The sequence below is a fragment of the Capsicum annuum genome, chromosome 1 (assembly GCF_002878395.1).
Source record: "Capsicum annuum cultivar UCD-10X-F1 chromosome 1, UCD10Xv1.1, whole genome shotgun sequence".
Classification (NCBI taxonomy): domain Eukaryota; kingdom Viridiplantae; phylum Streptophyta; class Magnoliopsida; order Solanales; family Solanaceae; genus Capsicum; species Capsicum annuum.
Genome location: NC_061111.1, coordinates 17503624 through 17525386, shown reverse-complemented (window position 1 = coordinate 17525386; position 21763 = coordinate 17503624). Strand labels below are relative to the sequence as shown.

The 21763-nt window shown below is 37.1% G+C and overlaps 4 protein-coding genes across 4 annotated transcripts; 2 read left to right on the top strand and 2 right to left on the bottom strand.

The window, feature by feature from the left end:
- Positions 1-6730: 6730 nt before the first annotated feature.
- On the top strand, positions 6731-7273 carry LOC107873439 (glycine-rich cell wall structural protein 1.8-like). The gene has a single exon (XM_016720323.2). The coding sequence runs from the start codon at positions 6731-6733 to the stop codon at positions 7271-7273; it is 543 nt and encodes a 180-aa protein (XP_016575809.2).
- A 4049-nt stretch (positions 7274-11322) lies between these two features.
- Positions 11323-12404, top strand: LOC107873506 (glycine-rich cell wall structural protein 1.8-like). Its single transcript, XM_047410094.1, has 2 exons — positions 11323-11389; positions 11872-12404. The coding sequence occupies exons 1-2, from the start codon at positions 11323-11325 to the stop codon at positions 12402-12404; spliced, it is 600 nt and encodes a 199-aa protein (XP_047266050.1).
- Positions 12405-13326: 922 nt separating this feature from the next.
- LOC107853757 lies at positions 13327-14928 on the bottom strand. Its single transcript, XM_016698748.2, has 4 exons — positions 14718-14928; positions 14391-14536; positions 14174-14271; positions 13327-13821 (listed from the first exon to the last, which is right to left on the bottom strand). The coding sequence occupies exons 1-4, from the start codon at positions 14863-14865 to the stop codon at positions 13614-13616; spliced, it is 600 nt and encodes a 199-aa protein (XP_016554234.2). The 5' UTR covers positions 14866-14928; the 3' UTR covers positions 13327-13613.
- Positions 14929-15208: 280 nt separating this feature from the next.
- On the bottom strand, positions 15209-21643 carry LOC107870863 (ubiquitin carboxyl-terminal hydrolase 20). The gene is made up of 8 exons (XM_016717547.2): positions 20145-21643; positions 19935-20055; positions 19355-19468; positions 17935-18104; positions 17377-17715; positions 16745-16867; positions 15953-16502; positions 15209-15859 (listed from the first exon to the last, which is right to left on the bottom strand). Exons 1-8 carry the CDS (start codon positions 20526-20528, stop codon positions 15546-15548), a joined length of 2115 nt encoding a protein of 704 aa, XP_016573033.2. The 5' UTR covers positions 20529-21643; the 3' UTR covers positions 15209-15545.
- Between the last annotated feature and the right edge of the window lie 120 nt (positions 21644-21763).

Genomic DNA, 21763 nt, shown 5'->3' with positions numbered 1-21763 from the left:
CTTCAGGGTCATGAGCATTGTGTAGCATTCCGGTTTAGCAAATCGGGGTGTTACACTTATTAGTCTTGAAAAACACTATAACCACCAAAGACTTTATCAACCATTTCCCAACAACTTTTCATGATACAAGGGTCTATGTTTTAAGAAAAGTACTACAAAAGTCAAGTCTTGAAATTTGAAACTTGAAAAAAAGGCTCCAAGACTTATTCTTCCCTCCTTAAAACAAATTACACCAATTCAAATTAAAAATGGATCAAGACTTGGACTTTAGAAAATAAAATTGTAGAAACCGCAACCAATACGTAGCTTCCACATCATCATTTTACTATTTACGCAATTTTAATTAAGCTCAAAATTTAGATTCTTAGTTTCATTTTATTGTTTCATTAGTTTCATGTCTTGATTCTAGAATTAATTAATATCTAATAATCACCTACGTAGTTGTAGATTAATTGTTGAATTTGTTTCCTTCATGTCTCTGTTATTTGTGTGATTTTCTCATTTTTAACTCGTAGTAACTTCTTTGTTTCAAGTTCGTAAGTAAATTTTATTTTTGTGTCTTGAGTAGATCAAATAAGAATCCATTCCGACCGCCAAGTAGAATTGACATCCTATTGACTATCGAAGTATAAATAACTTTCAATATTTGCTGCTCCAATTGTGAGAATCACAAAGGTGAGTGTATACGAGTGTAGGTGAGGAGATTTTACTACTAATCTTATTTGTTCATTGTATAGGTACAAAGGTGATATAAGGGGAACATGTCTTCGATAGCCGGGGATTATTGTGACTACAACATGGGAGATTATGATTGTAGTGAGGGATTTTGTGGCTACGAAGTTGAGGAAGATTGCGGAGGCTATGAAAATAGTCATGATCAAAACTTGGGCAGATTTGAGGGACACGGTTTTAGGGGATAAAATACGGGGAATGAAGTACCTAGTGCCTATGGTGAATTTGGAGATGATGTAGGACCTCGTGATGGTTCTTATAATGACGTTGGGGCATGTAAAGAGTTACACTCCTCACTCCGAACCTAGATTTGGTGTTAGGTATAAACCTTTCATTCACAAAGCTTATGAGAGCTATGATGAGAGTACACGTGAGGAGTATGAAGATCATATTTTTCACCTTGTAGTACTTCTTATCAAGGTCAACATAGTGTGAATGGTTATACTAGTTCAATTGGAGGTTGTCCAACTAGAAGAAGAGGGGATGCATCTCCAAAACCGAGGGGTACTTGTGTGCCTTATAATGTTGATCCTAGAAGGAGTATACACTCCGAAAAGGTGACCATTTGTGGGATACTGGGTTGCCTTATTGTGTTGAATGATAGGTACTATAGAAACTACATCCTTCCGTCCATGATCAACTACTTGGGGTTATTTTGAGAGCCTTTACTTGTTCCATACTCATTGGATGGGTTCAAGGTTACTGAGAGGGTAAAAGTTGTCTTCTCCCAATATGAATACCATAAGGAGATATGGTGCGATATTCTTCCCTTAGCCTATGGTCATGTATACTTAGGTGCCAATTGGTTTACACGGCATCAAGTTCCTAACATGCAAAATTGGCCTAATATTGTAAAAGACCAATGGAGGAATCGCCTCATGACTTACTTATTTCCTAAGCTACAAAGAGAAATGCCTACCTCCTCCAATCCAAATTATTATGAGAGATAAAATATTAAGAGGAGTAAGGGAGTACAAGATGGTAATCCAAGAGTGGAAAAAACAAAGGTTGTGTGGAGCGAAGTGAGGGTATTACCATTAAACCGTGCTAACATTGGTTGTCTTTCTATTTCTAAGAATATTTGTGTAGGTACCAACATGGCAAGCAAAGTGAAACAATGCCGAAAGAAAGTTGCAGCCGAAGCTTGTGGAGGACCTTCACACCAAGGTAAAGAAGAATCTACTCAAGATCTTCAAGGTAAAATAGCTAATGGTTACACTTTGGTGCATGTGATTGATAATTGTGTGGCTAGTATCCCATTGAGTATGTGTTGTAGCTTACTTACTTGTAAGTCTAATGATTCTTTGCCAATTGTGGATGATGTACATGTTGTGTGAGTGGATACACTAGTTGATCCTATAGATGACCGAATTGACTCTTCTCTTAAGGTAAATTTATGTCTACCTAGTGTTGAAACTATTGTGTTGAATGAAAGTACATCGTCGTGTGAAAATTATGTTGACCCACTTATTTGTAAAAACCATCCACCACTTAAGTATGTGTGTGATGTGCTTAATAGAACTCAAGTGAGTGAAGTACTTGAAATTGTTGGCCAACAAGATGAGAGTGAACCCGAGAGCTATTCTTAGGGTAATCTTGTGCGTGAAACCTTCTTGAAACTTGACAATTATCTTTTAAAGAGTGAAGAACTTAGTTGTTCCAAATCTGCCTGTGGGTTAGATCATGCTCTCTTTAGGTATAATGTCTTGTTTAAAGATGATATAATCGTTCCTAATGAACCTAGTGGTGACAATGATGGTATATCTTGCCTTGGAAGCTATAGCCGATATGCTAACCCACTATGGTGTGACAACATTCCTCCTAAAGATGAAAATCTCTTTTTGAAAGATGAGAGTACTCTTAAGGATAAGGAATGTGTAGTCTTTCTTGAAAACCTGAGGACAAAGGTGTCATTGACTCCTTTGGGTAATGTTTCTAAATGCGCATCCTTGCTTGACACACTTGTGCTTGAATTACGTGAATATCAACTTGTGAATGCCGAGTTATTTATTTGCTTGAAGGAAAGAAAGTGTATGTGTATAAAAGGTTTGTATTCATTTATGTATGCCTCTACACTTGATTCCTTACTATACTACCTCTTTGCCTATGATGACATCCATACTAGTTTTGGATTTATTTTATGTAGAGGTAGAAAATTTGTTGGTAAGTCCACTTGTGTGAGTAATAATGTTGTATGGATCTCGTGGACTTTAGAACCAATTTTATCACCACCCTTGTTGTGGTCTCTTGAAGGGATAAAAGGGCAATTGTGTCTTGCTGCTCATGAGATCCTAATTCTACCTTTTGGACCAAGTGATGCCATTAGGACCCTTGTAGCTTCTTTATCTCTTGGTGATTTCTGTAACCAAATTCTTTGTGCAACTTTCATTGAGTTTTTAATATTTAATTCAAAGGATCCTTGGTTATATTGCAAATATGTGCAACCTTGGCATGTTGAGATGATTTTTTTTGCTAACCCTAACCCTCATGCCATGAGGAGTTTGTATTTGTTTGTCCTCTCTTAGATTTTACAAGGTTCGGATTCGAGGTCGAATCCTTTTCAAGAATGGGAGGATAATACAAGTCAAATGGTAGTCTTATCTTTTGATGATATCTTTAGAGGCCAACACCTAGAAAATCAAAACGTAGTCACCTCGAGGACACATGGACATGCATGAAGGACCCATTTTGAGCATAAACAAGGCTGTGAGTGGAAGATTGCTTAGAGCATTGAAGACTTGAGGACTCACAAATTTGGATAACACTTAATGGCTCACGGTTTGGTCACCTCATTAAGGGAATTTCGGTCACTTCACTTAGCCCAAATGCACTCCATGGCTACCCCATCCATTAAGGGTATTGTTGTTATTTTTGCCTTGTCTTGTAATAATATAAATAGAACATTTTAGGTCTTTTCTCATTAGTTTATGAATGATGAAACATTGAAACATTGAAAGTCCTCTCTTTGAGAGTAGAACACCTTAGTTTAGTCTTAGTTAGGGCTTGTAATAACCATTGTAGTTTAGGGCTTGGAAAAGCTAGTATTGACCTTTGCTTGGAAACGGTGGATCTTGGGGTGCGTTGGTTTCCTTGGCGATCGCCGTAAGAGTGTGGCGTTGATTATTACATTCATTAGGGGTTAGTGTTGAAATACACTTGATTCTTAATCTTGTAATAATCTTTGTCTCACTATCTATCCTTTTCATTCTTGCAAACTTGTTGTGTTGTTTTTGTTCTTTACTCTCGATTTGTGTTTGTTCTTGTTGGCCGAAATTGTTGCCTTCTTGTTCTTTATTTTATGTGTTGTTAAGCTAATATGGGTTGGCTGAAATAGGTATTAAACACCTTGTTATCTTCTCATTCTAGTGTTGTGTTGTGAATCCAAGAGGGGTCTCCAATCGGTCCAAGGATCTTTGTGATTTGTGGACTATTTTGGAGTGTATTTGTGGACTGTTTTGAGTCACTTCGTAAGTTCCTTGTTTTTCTTGTATCAAAACTAGTTTTACTGAAAGCGATGTCAGTATTTGTATTTGGGATATATCAGTGATTATGCAATTGTCACTTCTTCGAAAGTCTTGTCGTAGTTTTTATACTTTGGCAAGCCAATTAATAAAATATATATGTGGTAATTGAGTTCATCTTTTTGCTGCAAGTTTTATCTTGCCTGATGGTGTTTGACTACAATGTTCAGAAGATGGAGCTTGCTTTAGTAAAGTGCTAGTTGGGAAAAAGTATGTGCTGCAAAGAGATAGGCGAGAGAGAGCGAGAGTGATGGAGAGAAGTGTACCGTTCAATTTTGATTGTCCTTGAACCTTGTTAATTCAGCTCATTTTAACAAGTTCAAATCATATTAATTAGCTAGGCTGCATTTGTTTTTTTAAAGATTCAGATGTCTGAATCTAAATGCACATCTGAATGATTAAGATGTTGTTTCTAGATCTTAAAACTGAATAATTAAGACTATTTGTTTTTCAATATCTTAATGTGCAAAAAAAATTATTTATATATATAATAAAATAAAAAAATAATTCAAATAAAAAATTAATTATATATCAGAAAAGTATGTAATTTAATACAACAAAATTATTATTTGATTGAAAAAAAATATTTATGTTTGTTAGTGATAGTGGAGATGGTTTATAATGGTGGTTATGGTGACAATGATTGATGTTAGTCATTAGTAATGTTAGTGGTGATAGTTGTGATGGTTGATATTGTAGTGATTGTTATGATGGTGGTGGTTGATAGTGTTGGTGGTGGTTGTGATGTGACGTTACTTGATGTTAGTAGTTGGAGGTGTTAATTGTGAAGGCTTAAAAATGAATGCATGATGGTTGACGATGTGTTGATGCTAGTTGAAGATGTTTTTAGTTGTGATGATGGAGATGGTTGTTATTAGAGATAAATTGTAGCGAAGCTAGTGGTTGAAGTGATGGTAGAGGTGGCGTTACTAGTGATAATGGTGATGGCCGCTGAAGAATGTGTGGAGGTTGTGATGTATTAGTGGTAGTTAGCGGTGGTGCTAATTGTGATAGATGTGTTGGTCGATAGTAGGGATTTGCCGGTAGTGGTTGATGATGATGGTGCTGTTGACGGCGATAGTGGCGGTAAATATAATTAGAATAATAGAGGTAATAGGTGTGGTAGCGGTTGACAATAGTGATAGGTAGCGATATTTGTTGTTGATGGTGGAGGTGGGTCGTGGTTGATAATGATGGTGGTGACAGAGGTGATAACTAATGATTATGAATAGAGTGGCGGTAAATATTATTCAACACCAGAATACCTCTTCAGACCTATTAAGACTTAATTTTAGATCTGAATAATTAAAACCTATGCAAACCTATTAAGAGCTTAAATCTTAATAAAAAACAAATGCACTTAATGATCTGAAGTCTGAACCATTCACATTCAGACCTCTATTAAGTGAAAACAAATCAACCCTTAGAAAATATATCTTAATTGATAGAGACATAGTATACAAGCTAGCCAAATAATATTTGGCAGAAGCTCGTCTGTAATTGGAGTTTCATTTTGACACTACTGAAACGAACTGAAATTGGTGTAAGCTACTTGTTCTCTTCCAACCACTTGTTTCTTTTATCCCTTCAATTAAATAGGAGCTTCAAAGTATATAAGCCATTTACATACATCGGTGGCTTCTAAAAAAATGAAGTAATGTTTGATCATAGGAAAATAAAAAATGGCCTTGACTTGACACACCCTTTAGAAAATTTTAATGATGTATTTTATTAATATAATCTTATTAATGATGCTTTAAACTCTAAACATGATTATTACGATTTTATGTTGTTATTACAACTAAGGGTGATATGGCAAAAAAAATACTTAATAAAACTCTTTATTTTCTGAAATAAACAAGTAAAATGCAACATTTGTTTTTGATATAGGAGTCAGGTAAAATGAAACGGAGAGTATATACTAGGAATTAATAGTCCTGAAGGTAAGTATATGTTTGTAGTAAAATTGAGAATTAGTCCTGATTAATGCAGTTTAATTGGAATATTGGATAGAACAACTTCATCATCAAAGTCATGTACATTGGGCTGTGAATGGCAGTTATAATCAAAGTTGTGGATGCCAGCCAAAGCACACTACTGTAGCCTACTAGCTAGTGCAGTAGTGATCATTTTAGAGTATGGCTTCCTTTTCCTTTACTTCACTTTGTTGTGTATTTTTGTGAATATTGCTATAGTGGGGGAAGCAAAAATTTCTTCTTACATGTGTTTCAACCACTATTTGCTCATTGACACGGTTTTGGACCATCACCTTATCACAGCATTACATAGCTTGTATGTGTTAGGGGGGGCTGGGGCTTTCTATATATAGGAGTAATTGTTTACATATGGATTCATAACACTCTTCCACGGCTAATCATAAGGTTTCTATAGTGTTTGTCTTTGTGCTACTTAGTGTAACCATATGTTATGCTTCTTCTAGAGCTCTCCTTAATCCAGAGGGAGGTCTTGGATACAATATGGGTGGCACTATTGGCTATGGTGCAGGGCATGGTGGTGGTTCTGGATGCGGTTATGAGGATGGGGGAGTGGGGAGATATGGAGATGGTGGAGGTGGAGGTTCTGGAGGAGGTGGTGGTTATGAAGGTGTAGTTGATCGTGGTAGATATGGGGTTGGTGGTGAAGGTGGTGGTAGTGGTGGAGGTAGTGGTGGCTATGTACCTGGTGGAGAGCATGGAGGAGGATATGGAAGTGGTGGTGGTGGTGGACATGGTGGAGGAGGGGGTTATAGTACAGGTGGTGATCATGGCATAGGATATGGAAGTGGAGGAAGAGTAGGAAGTGGTGGTGGAGATGCAGAACATGGAGGTGCATATGGTGGTGGAGGGGGAGGTGGTAATGGCAGTGGTGATGGATATGGTAGAGGTGCAGAACATGGAGGTGCATATGGTGGTGGTGTAGAAGGTGGTAGTGGCAGTGGTGGTGGATATGGTAGAGGTGCATATGGTGGTGGTGGAGGTGTAGAATATGGAGGTGCATATGTGTTAGGTTATGGAGCCTGATTACGATGTGACGTATTGTTATATATTAATGTTCACGCGGTTCAACCTCTATGGAGAGGTTGCCGGGGGTGTGGGGGGCGGAGTCCCGACCCAAATTTTAGGTTGTACCTTTTATTCTCATTCTCTGTGTAATTGTACATACTCCAAGTCATTAATAAATAGCCTATCCGCCGTGGAAGTTACCCACGAGTGTTACCACAAAATTACCTTTCTCTCTCTCTCTCATCAAGAACTCTCTCTAGTTTTCTTTATCCTCTCCACAGATTTAATGTGTGTGAACTGCTAATCGATTCTAACAACTGGTATTAGAGCTTGGGAGATTAATCACGATCACTGAAGATGGAAGGATCAAAGTTTGGAATCGAGAAGTTTGATGGATCCGATTTTAGTTTCTGGAAGATGCAGATCGAAGACTATCTGTACTAGAAAGATCTTTACGAACCCTTGATCGGGGTGAAGCCAGAGTCCATGAAAGAGGAGGATTGGAAGCTCAAGGATGGTAGGCTCTAGGGCTAATCCAGTTGACTTTGTCGAGAAACATGGCATTCAACATCGTCAAGGAGAAAACCACATACGATCTGTTAAAGGCACTATCAAATGCCATCTGTGATGAATAAGGTATATTTGATGCGTAGATTATTCAATTTATAGATTCTTCATATAAACAAGTTCAATATGATTGTTAGTAAACTGTGTTCTGTGGATATTAATTTTGAAGATGAAATTAAAGCATAAATTTAATATCATCTCTGCCCGAGTCTTGGGGTACTATTGTTGCTGCGATTAGCAGTTCCCGTGGATCTGAGAAACGAAAGTTTAATGAAATCCAAAATGTTCTTAGCGAAAGCATTCGCAAATAAAAAATTGGGGAATCATCTGGTAGTGCTCTCAGTGTTGACCGAAGGGGGAGAGACCAATCGAGGGGTCAGAATACACACGACAAATCAAAATCGAAGAATCATGGAAAATATCCACAAAAATCCAACGTGACATGTTGGAATTGTGGAGAGAAAGGACACTTTCGGACAGAGTGCAAGAAACCCCAGAAGAAGAAGAATCAAAAATCTGGAGATGATAATGATTCTGCTAATTCAACAGAAGACATTGGGGATGCTCTAATCCTTAGTGTGGACAGCCCGATAGAATCCTAGATATTGGATTCTGGTGCATCTTTCCATTCATCTCCTAACAAGGAATTGTTCCAAAACTTCAAGTCTGAAAATTTTGAAAAGGTGTATCTTGTTGACAACAAGCCATTGGCGATTGAAGAAAAAGGGATGTCTGCATAAAAAATCCAACGAAAACCAGTGGACATTGGAGAATGTCAGATATATTCCTGGTCTCAAGAAGAATCTGCTCTCTGTTGGTCAGTTGGATAGCACAGGCTACGCAGCAGAGTTTGGGAAAGGTTCGTGAAAGATTGTGAAGGGTGCTATGGTTGTAGCACATGGCACAAAATCTGGAATTGTGTACACCGCTGCAGGGTGTATAAACATGGTTGTTGTTACTGAGGGAGCTTTTGGTTCATGTCTGTGGCACAACAGACTTGGACACATGAGTGCCAAAGGAATGAAGATGCTGGCTGTAAAAGGAGCTTTAGAGGGGCTGAAATTGATTGATATGGGTCTTTGTGAGAGTTGTGTTATGGGTAAACAGAAGCGAGTAAGCTTTACGAAGACTGCGAGAGAGCAGAAGCAAGTACGGCTGGAAATGGTCCATATAGACATTTGGGAACCATCTCCTATTTCATCACTTGGTGGATCCAGATTCTATGTCACCTTCATTGATGATTTCAGCAGGAAGGTATGGGTTTACTTCTTGAAACATAAGTCAGATGTGTTTGCTACTTTCAAGAGGTGGAAAGCTGAAGTTAAAAATCAGACTGTCTTGAAAATCAAATGCCTGAGGTCTGATAATGGAGGATAATACGACAAGTCAGAATTCAAACAATTTTGTGCAGCTGAGGGAATCAGATTGATGAGGATAGTTCCCGGGAAGGCAAGGCAGAATGGAGTTATTGAAAGGATGAACAGAACTTTGAATTAGCGTGCAAGGAGCATGAGGATACACTGTGGCCTGCCTAAGACGTTTTGGGCAGATGTTGTGAGCAAATCTGCATACTTGATCAACAGGGGACCATCAGTTCCTATGGGGTTCAAGATTTCTGAAGAAGAATGGACAGGAAAAGAGCTCAAGTATTCTCACTTGAGAACCTTTGGTTGCACTGCTTATGTTCATGTTGATTCATAGAAGAGAGATAAGCTTGATGCTAAAGCTATAAAGTGCTACTTTATAGGTTATGGTTCTGACATGTTCGGGTACAGGTTTTGGGATGATAGGAACAAGAAAATCCTAAGACATAGTGATGTGACATTTTATAAAAACGTATTGTATGAGGACAGAGAGCAAAAGGTTCAAGAAACTATAAAGCAAGTGGGAGTTGAGCTTGAGTTGCCGAAGAGTACACCCAAAGATGTTACAGCAGATACTCAACAAACTCCAGAAACTATCATTAAGGAACCAGAAGTGGAACAAGTGACACCTGAGCAAGCTGAGAGGAGATCATCCAGGACCATTAGAGCACCGAATAGGTATTTACCATCATTACATTATCTGTTGCTGACTGATGAAGGGGAACCAGAGTCTGCTGCTAAGGCCCTGCAGGTGGAGGATTCAATCAAGTAGGAGCAAGCCATGGATGATGAGATGATCTCACTTGAGAAGAATAACACGTGGATGTTGACTGAGTTACCTGCAGAGAAGAGAGGCTTGTTGAACAAGTGGGTGTTCAGAATCAAGGCAGAACCAGATGGCAAAAGAAGGTTCAAAGATCAGTTGGTAGTTAAAGGATATTCACAAAGGAAAGTTATTGATTATGAAAGTTATTGATTATGCTGAAATATTTTCTCCTATTGTGAAATTAACTACTATCCAAATTTTATTGAGCATTGTTGCATTTTTACATGGAGATTTGTACAAGGAAATCTATATGCAGCAGTCAGAGGAGTTTGTAGTTTCAGGAAAGGAACACATAGTGTTCAAGCTCAATAGGAGCTTGTATGGGCTGAAACAAGCACCTAGACAGTGGTACAAGAAGTTTGACTCCTTTATGAGCAAGAGTGGCTTTCGCAGGAGTGAAAGGGATCAGTGTTGCTACTTCAAGAAATACACTAATTCTTATATATTTTTACTCTTGTATGTGGATGATATGTTGATTGAAGGATCCAGTATGAAGGAGATAAACTCTCTGAAGGTAAGCCTGTCTTCTGAGTTTGAGATGAAAGATTTAGGTGCAGCAAAATAGATTTTTGGGATGAGAATTTCTCGGGATAGATCTGCTGGCACTTTGAATCTATCCCAAGAGCAGTACGTCGATAAAGTGCTGGATAGATTCAAATTTTAATGATGTTAAACCCAGGACTACTTTATTGGCAAATCACATAAAATTGTCAAAGGAGCAGTCACCGAAGACAGCTCAGGAGCGGGAGCACATGGCACTTGTTCCATATGTCTCTGCAGTTGGGAGTCTGATGTATGTTATGGTATGCACTAGACCTAACATAGCACATGCAGTGGGAGTTGTTAGCAGGTACATGAAATATCCCGGGAAAGAGCATTGGGAAGCTGTGAAGTGGCTTCTAAGATATCTGAAAGGTACATCCAGTACTTCACTTTGTTTTGGCAATGGTGAAGTGATTCTGCAAGGTTTTGTTGATGTTGATCTTAGTGGGGATGTGGACTCAAGCATGAGAACTTTCAGATACATTTACACCTTAGGTGGTACAGCAGTGATTTGGATGTCCAGGCTTCAGAAGTGCGTTGCTCTTTCATCTATTGAGGCTGAGTATGTGGCAATAGTTGAAGCTGGAAAGGAGATGATATGGTTGGCAGATTATCTGGAAGAACTGGGCAATAAGCAGCTTAAGAAGATTCTTTACACAGATAGCCAGAGTGTCATATAGTTGGTGAAGAACTCGGTCTATCATTTGAAGACTAAGCGCATTAGAATACGGTATCATTTCATTCGTAGGGCAGTGGAAGGAGGTGATATGTGTTTGGAAAAGATAGAGGGTGCAAAGAATCCAGCAAACATGTTGACTAAATGTGTTGATGTTGGTAAACTAAGGTTGTGCAAAACCTTAGTTGGCTTTCTGTAGTTGTGTCTACAGATATTGCGGTGTGGCGAACATATTGATGATGGAGGAATGTTTTTTTATTTTTTTGAGAATTTAATTCTTGGATGACAGAATCAGTCTCCAAGTAGGAGAATTGTTAGGTTGTGGAGCCTGATTAATATGTGACGTACTATTATATATTAATGTTCGCGCGGTTCAACCTCCGCAGTGAGGTTGCCGGGGGGTGTGGGAGCAGAGCCCCAACCCAAATTTTAGGCTATACCTTTTATTTTCATTCTCTGTGTAATTGTACATACTCCAAGTCATTAATATAAATAGCCTATCCGCCGTGGAGGTTACCCACGGGTGTTATCACGAAATTACCTCTCTCTCTCCTCAAGAACTCTCTCTAGTTTTCTTCATCCTCTCCATAGATTTAGTGTGTGTGAACTGCTAATCAATCCTAACAATATGGTGGTGGAGGAGGAGGTGGTAGTGAAAGTGGTGGGGGATATGGTGAAGGTGTAGAACATAGAGGTGCATATGGTGGTGGAGGAGGAGGTGGTAGTGGCTGTGGTGGTGGATATGGAGGAAGTGCAGAACATGGAGGTGCATATGGTGGTGGTGGAGGTGTAGAACATGGAGGTGCATATGGTGGTGGAAGAGGGGGTGGTAGTGGTGGTGGTTATGATGCAGGAGGGGTTCCAGGAGGCAGGTACGGGGGCGGAGAAGGGGGAGGAAGTGGTGGTGGCTATGGAGGAGCTGGGGTAATACCTGGTAGTGGATATGGAGAGGGAGGTGGACATGGAGGAGGTAGTGGAGGAGGCTATGGTTCAGTAGGAGCTGCAGGTGGTGGATATGGAAGCGGTAGAGGTGCAGGTGGTGGCACAGGAGGAGCTTACGGAGGTGAACATGGAGGTGGATATGGAGGGGTGGTGGAAGTGGTGAAGGATGTGGCCATGGTGGCTACATTCCTTGAACTTCATAACTCCTACCATATATATTCAACACCTTAAAGAACCAATAACAAATAGGACCATCTTTTCCAGTTCCCTTGTTATTCTCCTGTTGAAGTATAGCCTTAGTGGATCATGCATGCATGTATTCCCATTAGTATAAAATGCTTAAAAGAAGTACAGAAGTAGTGTGAATTACTATTGTACTTCAATTGTTATCCTTAATGTACGTTAATATATGTTGATATTCAAAATATATAAAAATCGATTTATTGTCATCATATGTAATTTTCATTGAATATCAACTACTTGTATAAATGGTACATTACAACAAAGTTTCTTCCAATGTAAGCACTAATTTAGACTGTTACTAAAGATCAAGAGAAAAAATTTGATATTTGTCCCACTCTTATGAGGCTCTATCACACACCCTTTACCAATAAATGGAAATGAAATTCTGATGATCATATTGTTAATGGAAAATAATTGGTCCCCTAGTAGGTGGCTGAGAAGAGTGTGATCCCATGTGAGCACCTATGAATGGGATATTGTCAACTCAGTGAGTGAGGTAAAGCTATCAAACTGTCTATTTTGTCACTTCATTTTTGCACTTTCTTGTCGTCAGATTCAGTAAGTGCAGTTACCTTTTCTCCCATATAGTAAAGTTTAAGAACCTTGAAGAACTGATCTTCAAGCTATTCTCATTGGTCATTAGGTATCATCATATTACTCTTTTCCGTTCACTTTTACTTGTCCAGCATTTCAAAAGTAAATTTTCACTTTTAACATATCAAGAAAAGATAATTATTTTATTCGTGTTTAATCCTCGACATTAGTTATTTATTCCCCAGATCATTTTTCAAGGTGATACCTTGCATTTATTAGTAGACATGAAAAGAGCTAAAACGCCACTTATTTTCGATCAAAAGGAGTATTTTGCAAGTTGATGTAACAGATGACACTTCTTTGCAAGTTTGCATCCTTAACATACAATATCTGTTGGCTTTAATTCTGAAGTACAGTGTTTGTCAAAGATCTATCAATAAAATGATAAAAGAAAGAAATATAACCAACTACCAAGTACTTATTATAATAGTAGCAAAAATGCTAGTAATATATTGACTCTTGAAGATGCTGCATTCTTTTTAACTCTTTGCTGTTTACAAAGGATGGAGTATAACATTTCTTTTTTTTTTATATCTTATTTATGCATTTTATTTATTTATATTGTTCTAAGATAGGGTAATGCTCCATTTCCTCTGCAAATCTTCAGGTTTTGACACATTTTGGCTTGAAAAAATTAATAATTTGTCCAGAAATCATTGGTTTTGTGACCATTGAAGCTGCAGGAGATTTCATATTTTCCTGAAACTTTCCTTTGATCGTCATATCCACTTCTCCATCTTCGTTAATTACTACCATGTCATATATTGGTAATTTCTCTGCATAGTATTCTATATTTTTTCTGTCGTGGTGCCTGCAAAATTTTTTAATTATATATGTTAGAAACATACGTAAGTAATAGCGTAATCATATTACTTGACCACTGGTGACATACATTTCATAGCAACATATATATAAAGTACTATCTCACTTGACCATTGACCTGATACACTCTTTAAGAAAACTTTAAACCAATCTTATAATGATGTTTTGTAATTCTAAGTTCAATTGCTGCGACTATTATTGTTACTTTATATAGTTATTTATTACTAAAGATAGTAAGAAAAAAAGTAATAAAACTCTATTGATTAGCTAAACTGAACAGGTAAATAAACGTCTATTTTTGATGTAACGATCGAGTAAAGTGAAACCTAGAGGAGTAATACCTGTCAAATACTACTAGAGTTGGTTGAAGCCTAGTGATTAGATCAGCCACGAGCAATTTCAGTGGATGACCCATCTCTGTTCTGATTTTTGGTTCTACCTAAATTAATTTATCAGAAATATATAAGCCCGATAACTTGAAGAAGAAATTATTTAAACATGTCATACTACTGTAGTATAATTATTAAGACAGCTGAAGTTGAGGGAAATTGTTGATACCCCATATTTTTCACAGAGGTCAATTAAATATTGAACTTTGTGATACTTAGCATATTCAGTACTTCTCCATTGATCCCCTCTCTCTCTACTCATTGAAAGTTCTTGAAAATCCACGCTCCAGATGTCCGACCATGTCTTAGCCGAGACTGTAAAATTAATAAATAAAAAATACACATGAACTTAAGTATACAACCCAAATATAAAATGATCTTATATGGAGTGACAAAATTAGTCCATGAAAATATAACCCGTCCAATCTACTCAAGCTTGGGCAGGTTGATGACAGGAATATCGAAATGATTTAACATGGAAGTCATGCATTTATACGAGGAATATTGAGCCAGGGCATCAAGCCAAGAATGGTAACACTGCAACATGATTTCAAGGCAACATTTGTGAGAGTCCATTCAACAGGTTCAATGGAGAATTCTTTCAATGCATCCATCATTATAACGACATGCTTGGGGACCTCCATTGTTGAAGTGAAATGGGGGAAAAATTAAACTCTTATAATTATTTGCGAAGCAGAAAGAAGGGATTTGCTCAAGGCCTTTTGAGGTCCTTATATACAAGTCTTGAGGAGCTGAAAAGGAAAAATGAAATGGAAAATAATGTGTTCGATATTAACAAGAAAACAACTTAGAATGCTTTATGTAACCTAAGATGAACAAATACAAAGAAGCCAAATAAGATGCATGGTTTTTTGTGATTTCTAGCCTGTCTGTTAATTGGAGATGCTTGGATCGAAACATTTCTTTATAAACCTCAAAAATAACTCTCAACTAAGCACATATTTTGTATTACACCCCCAAACTCCATGCATAAAGAAAATTATAGATGAATAAAAGCATTGACATTTACTATGTACTAAAGTTCAGTACAGATAATAAAAAATTCATACTACAAAAGCTCGTCCCTTGGGTAATATGCGAGTAATTATATTTCTCAACTATGAGAATATAAGATAAAATTCTCACTCTGCACTATACAATGAACTCTGAAAAATGAACAAAAGAACAGCTAATGTCTATAAAATCACCCAGAGCCATGTTTGTGGTGGAGGATAAAACTTGAAAGATTGCCGAGAACTTGGTATCAGGACCCTATTCCGTTAGTTCATAGTACCCAGTTACAAATTACTAGTATTTCCCCACCTTATCTCATGCTGCTAGCCATTACAGGACGCATCACAGAGCCAAAGCTAGACCTCCGGCGACTGGTAGAATTACTGCCATCTCTAATTGGAGATACTTCCATTCTCCTCCTCCTCTTGTTAGCAGAACCTTCACTGTGCGAAACCTCGACTGCAGCTAGAAATTGCTGGGCTCTAGATCCACGCATGCTTTTCTTTATCAGAGAACACGCCTGCTTTCTCTCCATGTCCTGCTCTAGATCATTCTGCAGTTGTTTTTTGCAAGAAATCTGGCCTGGCATTCTCAGATGGCCACGAGGAATATGGAAATCATTATCTGCAAATAAAAATTAGTGATTAGCACTAGCTTTTCTATATTCGCTATAGGCAACAAAGTTGACTATAAAATAGATGTGGAAGATATGGTTACCTGGGGGATCTTCTCTATATATCTCTGGGCTTGGAGATCTAGGTGGTGTTTCGGGTGTGATGTATAAAGTTCTATTGGTTGAACCAGGGTCCAGAATATTGCGGTTTTCTTTGAGTACTGAAACCCCAGAAACCAGTGTAGACCCATCTTTGAGTAGTGAAGGTGAAGACACACTATCTTTATCCATTTCACGTGACTTGGAATCCAGACTATTACTTGCAACTAGTGGTGGTCTAGGAGCAGACATCATGTACGCATTTTCCTTTTCTTCACTATCTTGAACCTTGTTGAGAGAATTGGGAGATGACTCATTTGCAGTATCATTGGGTTCTTTGCCACGGGAAGTCTGGGCACCCGGCAGCAGTGGAGAAGTTATGCGGACAGCATCTGTATTCTCTAAAACCGACTTAGGAGAAGTATTCAGCATGGACGGATCTATAAAGGGCTTTTGCCCTTCAATAAAATCTGAAAACCAAGGAGTGCCCCTCTTTGCATAAAACAGAACATATGCTTCCTGTGACAGCACATAATCTTCTCGGACACGAACAACCTATCAAGTTAAAACAAATATCAAATCAGTTCATCATAAATGCTTGCTTTTCCTCCTTTATTCCAGGGTACTGCCGGGTACCATATAACAAAAATAAGCAAAGATGAAATGATGTTGAATGTGGCACAATAACAAGATGGTACCAAAGTTAGAAACCCCCAGAATATTAGGGAACTTGAGAACAGATCAATCCTACACTCATCCATAAAAAAAGAATAGAGAACTTCGTTTGCAGTATATACCTTTGAGTCATCAAATTTGTACCATTCATTTGGCGCTGAACGAATGAAGCTGTAATAGTGCCCAGAGGAGTATGAAAATCCTATATGCACTATAACTGCATAAAGATCATACTTCATTTCTTCCTGTGCACAAGAAGGAAAATTCAAATTATTTCATGTTTCAAAATTTAAGCAAAAGAAAAGATCTTAGATAGAAATAAAGTGAAATTCTGTATACAAAATCGACCCTGCTTAGTCCCCATTTCGTATCTTTACATAAACAAAGGAGAAAGTTTATATTCATTCCACAAAAATAAATCTCCAGAGCAATCAGCTAATTCTTTACTAAAACTACATTGGAAGAAACCCAGAACTTGAAGATGCTAAAACTTACGCAGGAAACTCTAAAATTTACTTCTAGGCACTAGTAATTACTCTTCATCGCGTTCTCTACCAGAAAAATTACACTTCATTTCATATCTTCCATCTCCTAAAACTAAAAGAACCCCTACAACACTAGTTCCTAGCAAAGACTCAGAGGAGCAACAGGCAGAAAAATTACACTTCATTTCATATCTTCCATCTCCTAAAACTAAAAGAACCCCTGCAACACTAGTTCCTAGCAAAGACTCAGAGGAACAACAGGAACTCACATTATCAATTTGGCTGTTATCAGCATAAGTATGCAAGTCCAGTTCCAGAGGAAATGAAACATATTTGTCAATCTTCTCAACAAGAGAACCATCTGTTTTGAATCTCTTTAAATGAAGGGCAGCAACAGATGGGGCCTTGTCCAGCACAAGCTGCTTCTCAATGGAGACTTGCTCCTGACATTTTTCACATGTAAACTTTATTTCTGGATCCTCAATTTTCTCAACCTTCGTGAAAGACTCTAGAGCTGTGTCTAGGCTGTCCACATCCTCGATCTCCAAACTCAGATCTATTAGAGTCTCATAAGTATTAGAACGATGGCAACAATTACAACACTGCAACTGCAATTTCAAAAAGGCGGGTGCAAAATATTAGTTCAACATTTGCATTTAAGAATGAAGACCATAGCATATATGTGAATGCAATTTTAAAACACAAAGCACAAAGAATTGACCAATGTTCGCTTCTTACTTTGCTAATAAGAATGAAGACCATAGCATATATGTGAATGCAATTTTAAAACACAAAGCACAAAGAATTGACCAATGTTCGCTTCTTACTTTGCTAACTAAACGGCCTCCAAAAACCTGCTTTACAATGTTGTCAGTCTCCAAAGCTGGGTAGTCCCTTGGTCTTGAATCGTCACAACATCTTTCAAGTTTATCCAAAAAACACTGTAAAAATTCGTGAGCATCTTCCTGTTGGAACCGATGGAAAGTGGAAGAAAAATCTGAGTTTTCACTAAGTTAAGGATGACAGTGAAACAACAGTACAGATTTGCAAACATGGTAACTAACTCATACAACCTTCATGGTTAGCTGGCATGACTCAATAGAATGTTAAAAATGGTAAACAATTATTTACAAAAAAAGATACTATAAGTAACACTTTAGTTCCTCAGTTATTGGTAAATTTTAATTTTGATATTTGTGAATTTGGCTAAGCACATTTAACCTTTAATTTATTCAAACTTGTATTTTAGTCCCTCTATGTAGGAAGCATGTTATATTTGACCTATTATTAGAACTATATTACCATCAAATATGAAGTAAAAACACTAGTCTATCATAACATGAGTAGATAAATGTGTATATATTCACTAGCAAAGGGATTAAAGTGCACACTTCAATTAATTGAAGGTTGAATGTGCTTAATCAAAGATCCTAAGGACCAAAATTATAATTTACTAATATCTGAGTGGCCAAAAAAACTATTAACCCAATTTAAAAAGGAAATTTATTAGAGATTGACTAAAAATAAATTATTTGAGGTATAATAGTTTGTTGTTAGAAGCAAATTATTTTTGTCTAGTACTGAGATTGGTTGTGATAAATGAAACTAACAAAAGTAACTGATCAAATAAGTCACATAATCCAAAAGAATAGGTCAGAATAAAAGGGAATGAAGAAATGAATGTACCAATAGTGTGTGTTGTATCAAAATCATGTCATCTTTCTTCTATTTTGGTAAGAAGTGGAGCATACAACAACATACACATTGTAATCCCACAAAGTGGGATCTAGGAAGGTGAGAGTGTATAAAAACCTTACTCCTACCTTAAAGGTCGAAAGGTTGTTTACTATAGACCCTTGGCTTAAGAAAAAACAATCCAAAAAAAGAAGTAATGGAAGTAAAAGAATATCAAATAATAACCAAAAAAACAACAAATAGTAACTGAACTGAAACTATAATACTACCATACAACAATAGAGAGGGACAGACAATGAAGGACAAGAAACTACCAAAGCAATACTATGACTACTAATACGAATGGGCTGTAAGACAACGCACTGTTACCAACTAATAAGAACTAGAGCATCTTAGGATAAATTTGAAGATATGAACAAGTTCAATAGAAAAAAATTAAGTGGATGAATCTAGAAAAACGAATACAAAAGCAGAAAAAATAAGCATGCAAAAAATGTGTATAAAAAGCAAATATCATCCCAAAAATCACAAACTAGAAATTTGAAAGGATACAGTTCAAGTTGTTAACAAATTTCCAGGGAGAGACTACACCAGTCTCAGAAAACAATGAAGCATCAATAAGCTTTCTCAGAGCACATATTACACAAAATCCCTTCCGCAGATAACCTGCAATTGTCAGACAGGTAAATTAATAACCAACCTCAAGAATAAAGAGAGATAACAACAACAACATACCCAATGAAATCCCCACATGGGGTCTACAAAGGATAGAGTGTACACAGAACTTATCCCCACCCCATGGAGGTAGAGAGACTGTTTCCGGAAAACTCTAGGCTCAAAGTGATGAAATTTCTCCACCAGACCAGATTTATCAAACCATACGCACTTACATAACTTAAACAATAGAAAACAAACTTTAACGTGTTTGATGTACGAGCATAGAACTTTCAATTTTTTGTTCTTCATTCAAACATACATTCCTTTAATTTTTTGACAAAAAAATTTACAAATTTATTACAACTCTTCTTATAACTAAAAAGGAAAACAAGTAATCAACAAAAAGAACATAATCAACTCTATAAACAGTACGAATAAAGACATATAAAATGGAACAAAACGATTAATTTCCTACCATCACAAGGTGTGGCATGATCATTCGACTTAAGCCCCTGAATCAACGGTACTGTATGCATGAACGATTGCAAAACAGCATTTAGAAAGCACGTATTGCCTAAATTAGCAAGCCCTGCACCCTGATAAACAATCCAAGAAACATCAACAAACACAGAAACAACAGTACCAAAAAATTAGAGCAATTCATGAAGTTTGAAGATTAAAATACCAGTGTAAACTTAGCTTCTTCCTCATCATCGATATACGAATTCCACGACAACGCAGCTGGTTTCCGTTCCTTCTTTTCAAGTTTATTCTCTGAATCCGTCCAATCGAAAAGCGACGGCTCATCATGAGGTTCTGCAGTAGTCGTCGGCTGTGAGTTTAGAGGCTTGAAGTTACTGAATTGACTCCAGCGGCTGCAAAAATATGCAGAAGTGTATGTACTACGAACGGGTGAAGCATCCATACATAGTTTATCTTCTTCCGATTTGTTCGAATTGGGGGAATTTTCAGCAGAAATTTGAGAAGACCCATCTAGGGTTTCGTCGGAACTTACCAAATCAACCGGTTCAGACCCGGTTTCTAGGGTTTCTGAGCAAAGGGTTTCCATTGAGTGGTGAAAAAAGTGAATTGTAAGGGCTGACTCGTCGAAGAAAGAGAAGAAATAGAAGTTTCTAGGGTTTTGAATTTGGGGATTTTGAAGAATGGGAGGGAAAGCTTAAATATGAAAAGAAGTTGTGGGAAGTAATAAAATTTTTGGAGGAATAAATTCAATTCAGATTATAAATGGAGAGATTTGAAATGGGAGGGAAAATTAAGCCGCCATTTTGGATTTTTTGAGAGAATACTTCAATTTGGAAGGAGCCAAAATGTGTGTTACAGAGAGGAAAGTGTTGAGACCCAATTATTACTACTATCGTAATTTTACAATTTAACATATCCATGGAATCTCACAAAATATGTATTGAGTTTAATTTTAATTTCTTTTTTTCCCCTTGTGCTTTATTATAATTAAAAAACATTTAAAAAATTGAATAAAATATCTTTGCCACTGTCTTATGACACATGTCACATCCTTAGTGGTTATCCACAATTTCATCTGATTTCATGAATAACAAAGATTAGATGAATAACAAAGATTAGACAATTGCTCCCCAAAAGAAAAAACAAAGACTGGACTAATCACACTCTATTATACATAACATACTCTTCTTTACCGAATTTATTACTAACTAAATTGTCATTCATACCTTCTTTTTAGTTTATCTAGTCATGGAACATTCGCATTGCACAACTCAAGTTAAACTACTTATACTAGCCTTTTTATATTTTTTTCCTTGCTTATTCGACGTCATTAGACGTCATCATCTAATGAATTACATATTTTCGGAGTAGAAAGTACTGCCATTTCTATGGACTACAAGTTCTTAGGTAAGAATGACATATTGAATTCAATTGGTAAAATTTCTTCAGCTTCATTCTTTTTTTTTTTTTTTTGAGGAAATGATTTCATGATTTATTTCACAATGGCATAAAATAAAGATCAACTACTCCACTAAGCAGGAAAATGCGTCGTGTTACTGGACGGTTACGTTAAACCCGGAACCCATTATATATTTTTGGATCCCCACTGCCAACAAGGTTGACATTATCAATAAACACACTACAACTTACAACGCATCCCCACTAAGTATGCATCCTACTCTTTCCAAACTTCAACTTCACTCGTAAGAACACAGTAGGTGCACGCTATTCAGCTAACATCACTATATTTGTGTAGATATTTTATTACGAATCCAAAAACCAAAACGAACTATGGTTTCAATGACGAGGAACCCAAATCTG

What these genes read in the sequence shown, in the direction of transcription:
- LOC107870863 (XM_016717547.2), bottom strand. Translation starts at nt 20,528, where the DNA reads ATGGAAACCCTTTGCTCAGAAACCCTAGAAACCGGGTCTGAACCGGTT. An exon ending in TCATGCCACACCTTGTGATG is followed by an intron (nt 19,469 to 19,934) that starts GTAGGAAATTAA and finishes TGACAATTGCAG; the next exon opens with GTTATCTGCGGAAGGGATTT. An exon ending in ATATAGAGAAGATCCCCCAG is followed by an intron (nt 15,860 to 15,952) that starts GTAACCATATCT and finishes TTTTATTTGCAG; the next exon opens with ATAATGATTTCCATATTCCT.
- LOC107873506 (XM_047410094.1), top strand. Translation starts at nt 11,323, where the DNA reads ATGTGTTTGGAAAAGATAGAGGGTGCAAAGAATCCAGCAAACATGTTG. An exon ending in GACTAAATGTGTTGATGTTG is followed by an intron (nt 11,390 to 11,871) that starts GTAAACTAAGGT and finishes ATGGTGGTGGAG; the next exon opens with GAGGAGGTGGTAGTGAAAGT.
- LOC107853757 (XM_016698748.2), bottom strand. Translation starts at nt 14,865, where the DNA reads ATGGAGGTCCCCAAGCATGTCGTTATAATGATGGATGCATTGAAAGAA. An exon ending in GCCCTGGCTCAATATTCCTC is followed by an intron (nt 14,537 to 14,717) that starts GTATAAATGCAT and finishes TTAATTTTACAG; the next exon opens with TCTCGGCTAAGACATGGTCG. An exon ending in ACCTCTGTGAAAAATATGGG is followed by an intron (nt 14,272 to 14,390) that starts GTATCAACAATT and finishes AAATTAATTTAG; the next exon opens with GTAGAACCAAAAATCAGAAC.
- LOC107873439 (XM_016720323.2), top strand. Translation starts at nt 6,731, where the DNA reads ATGGGTGGCACTATTGGCTATGGTGCAGGGCATGGTGGTGGTTCTGGA.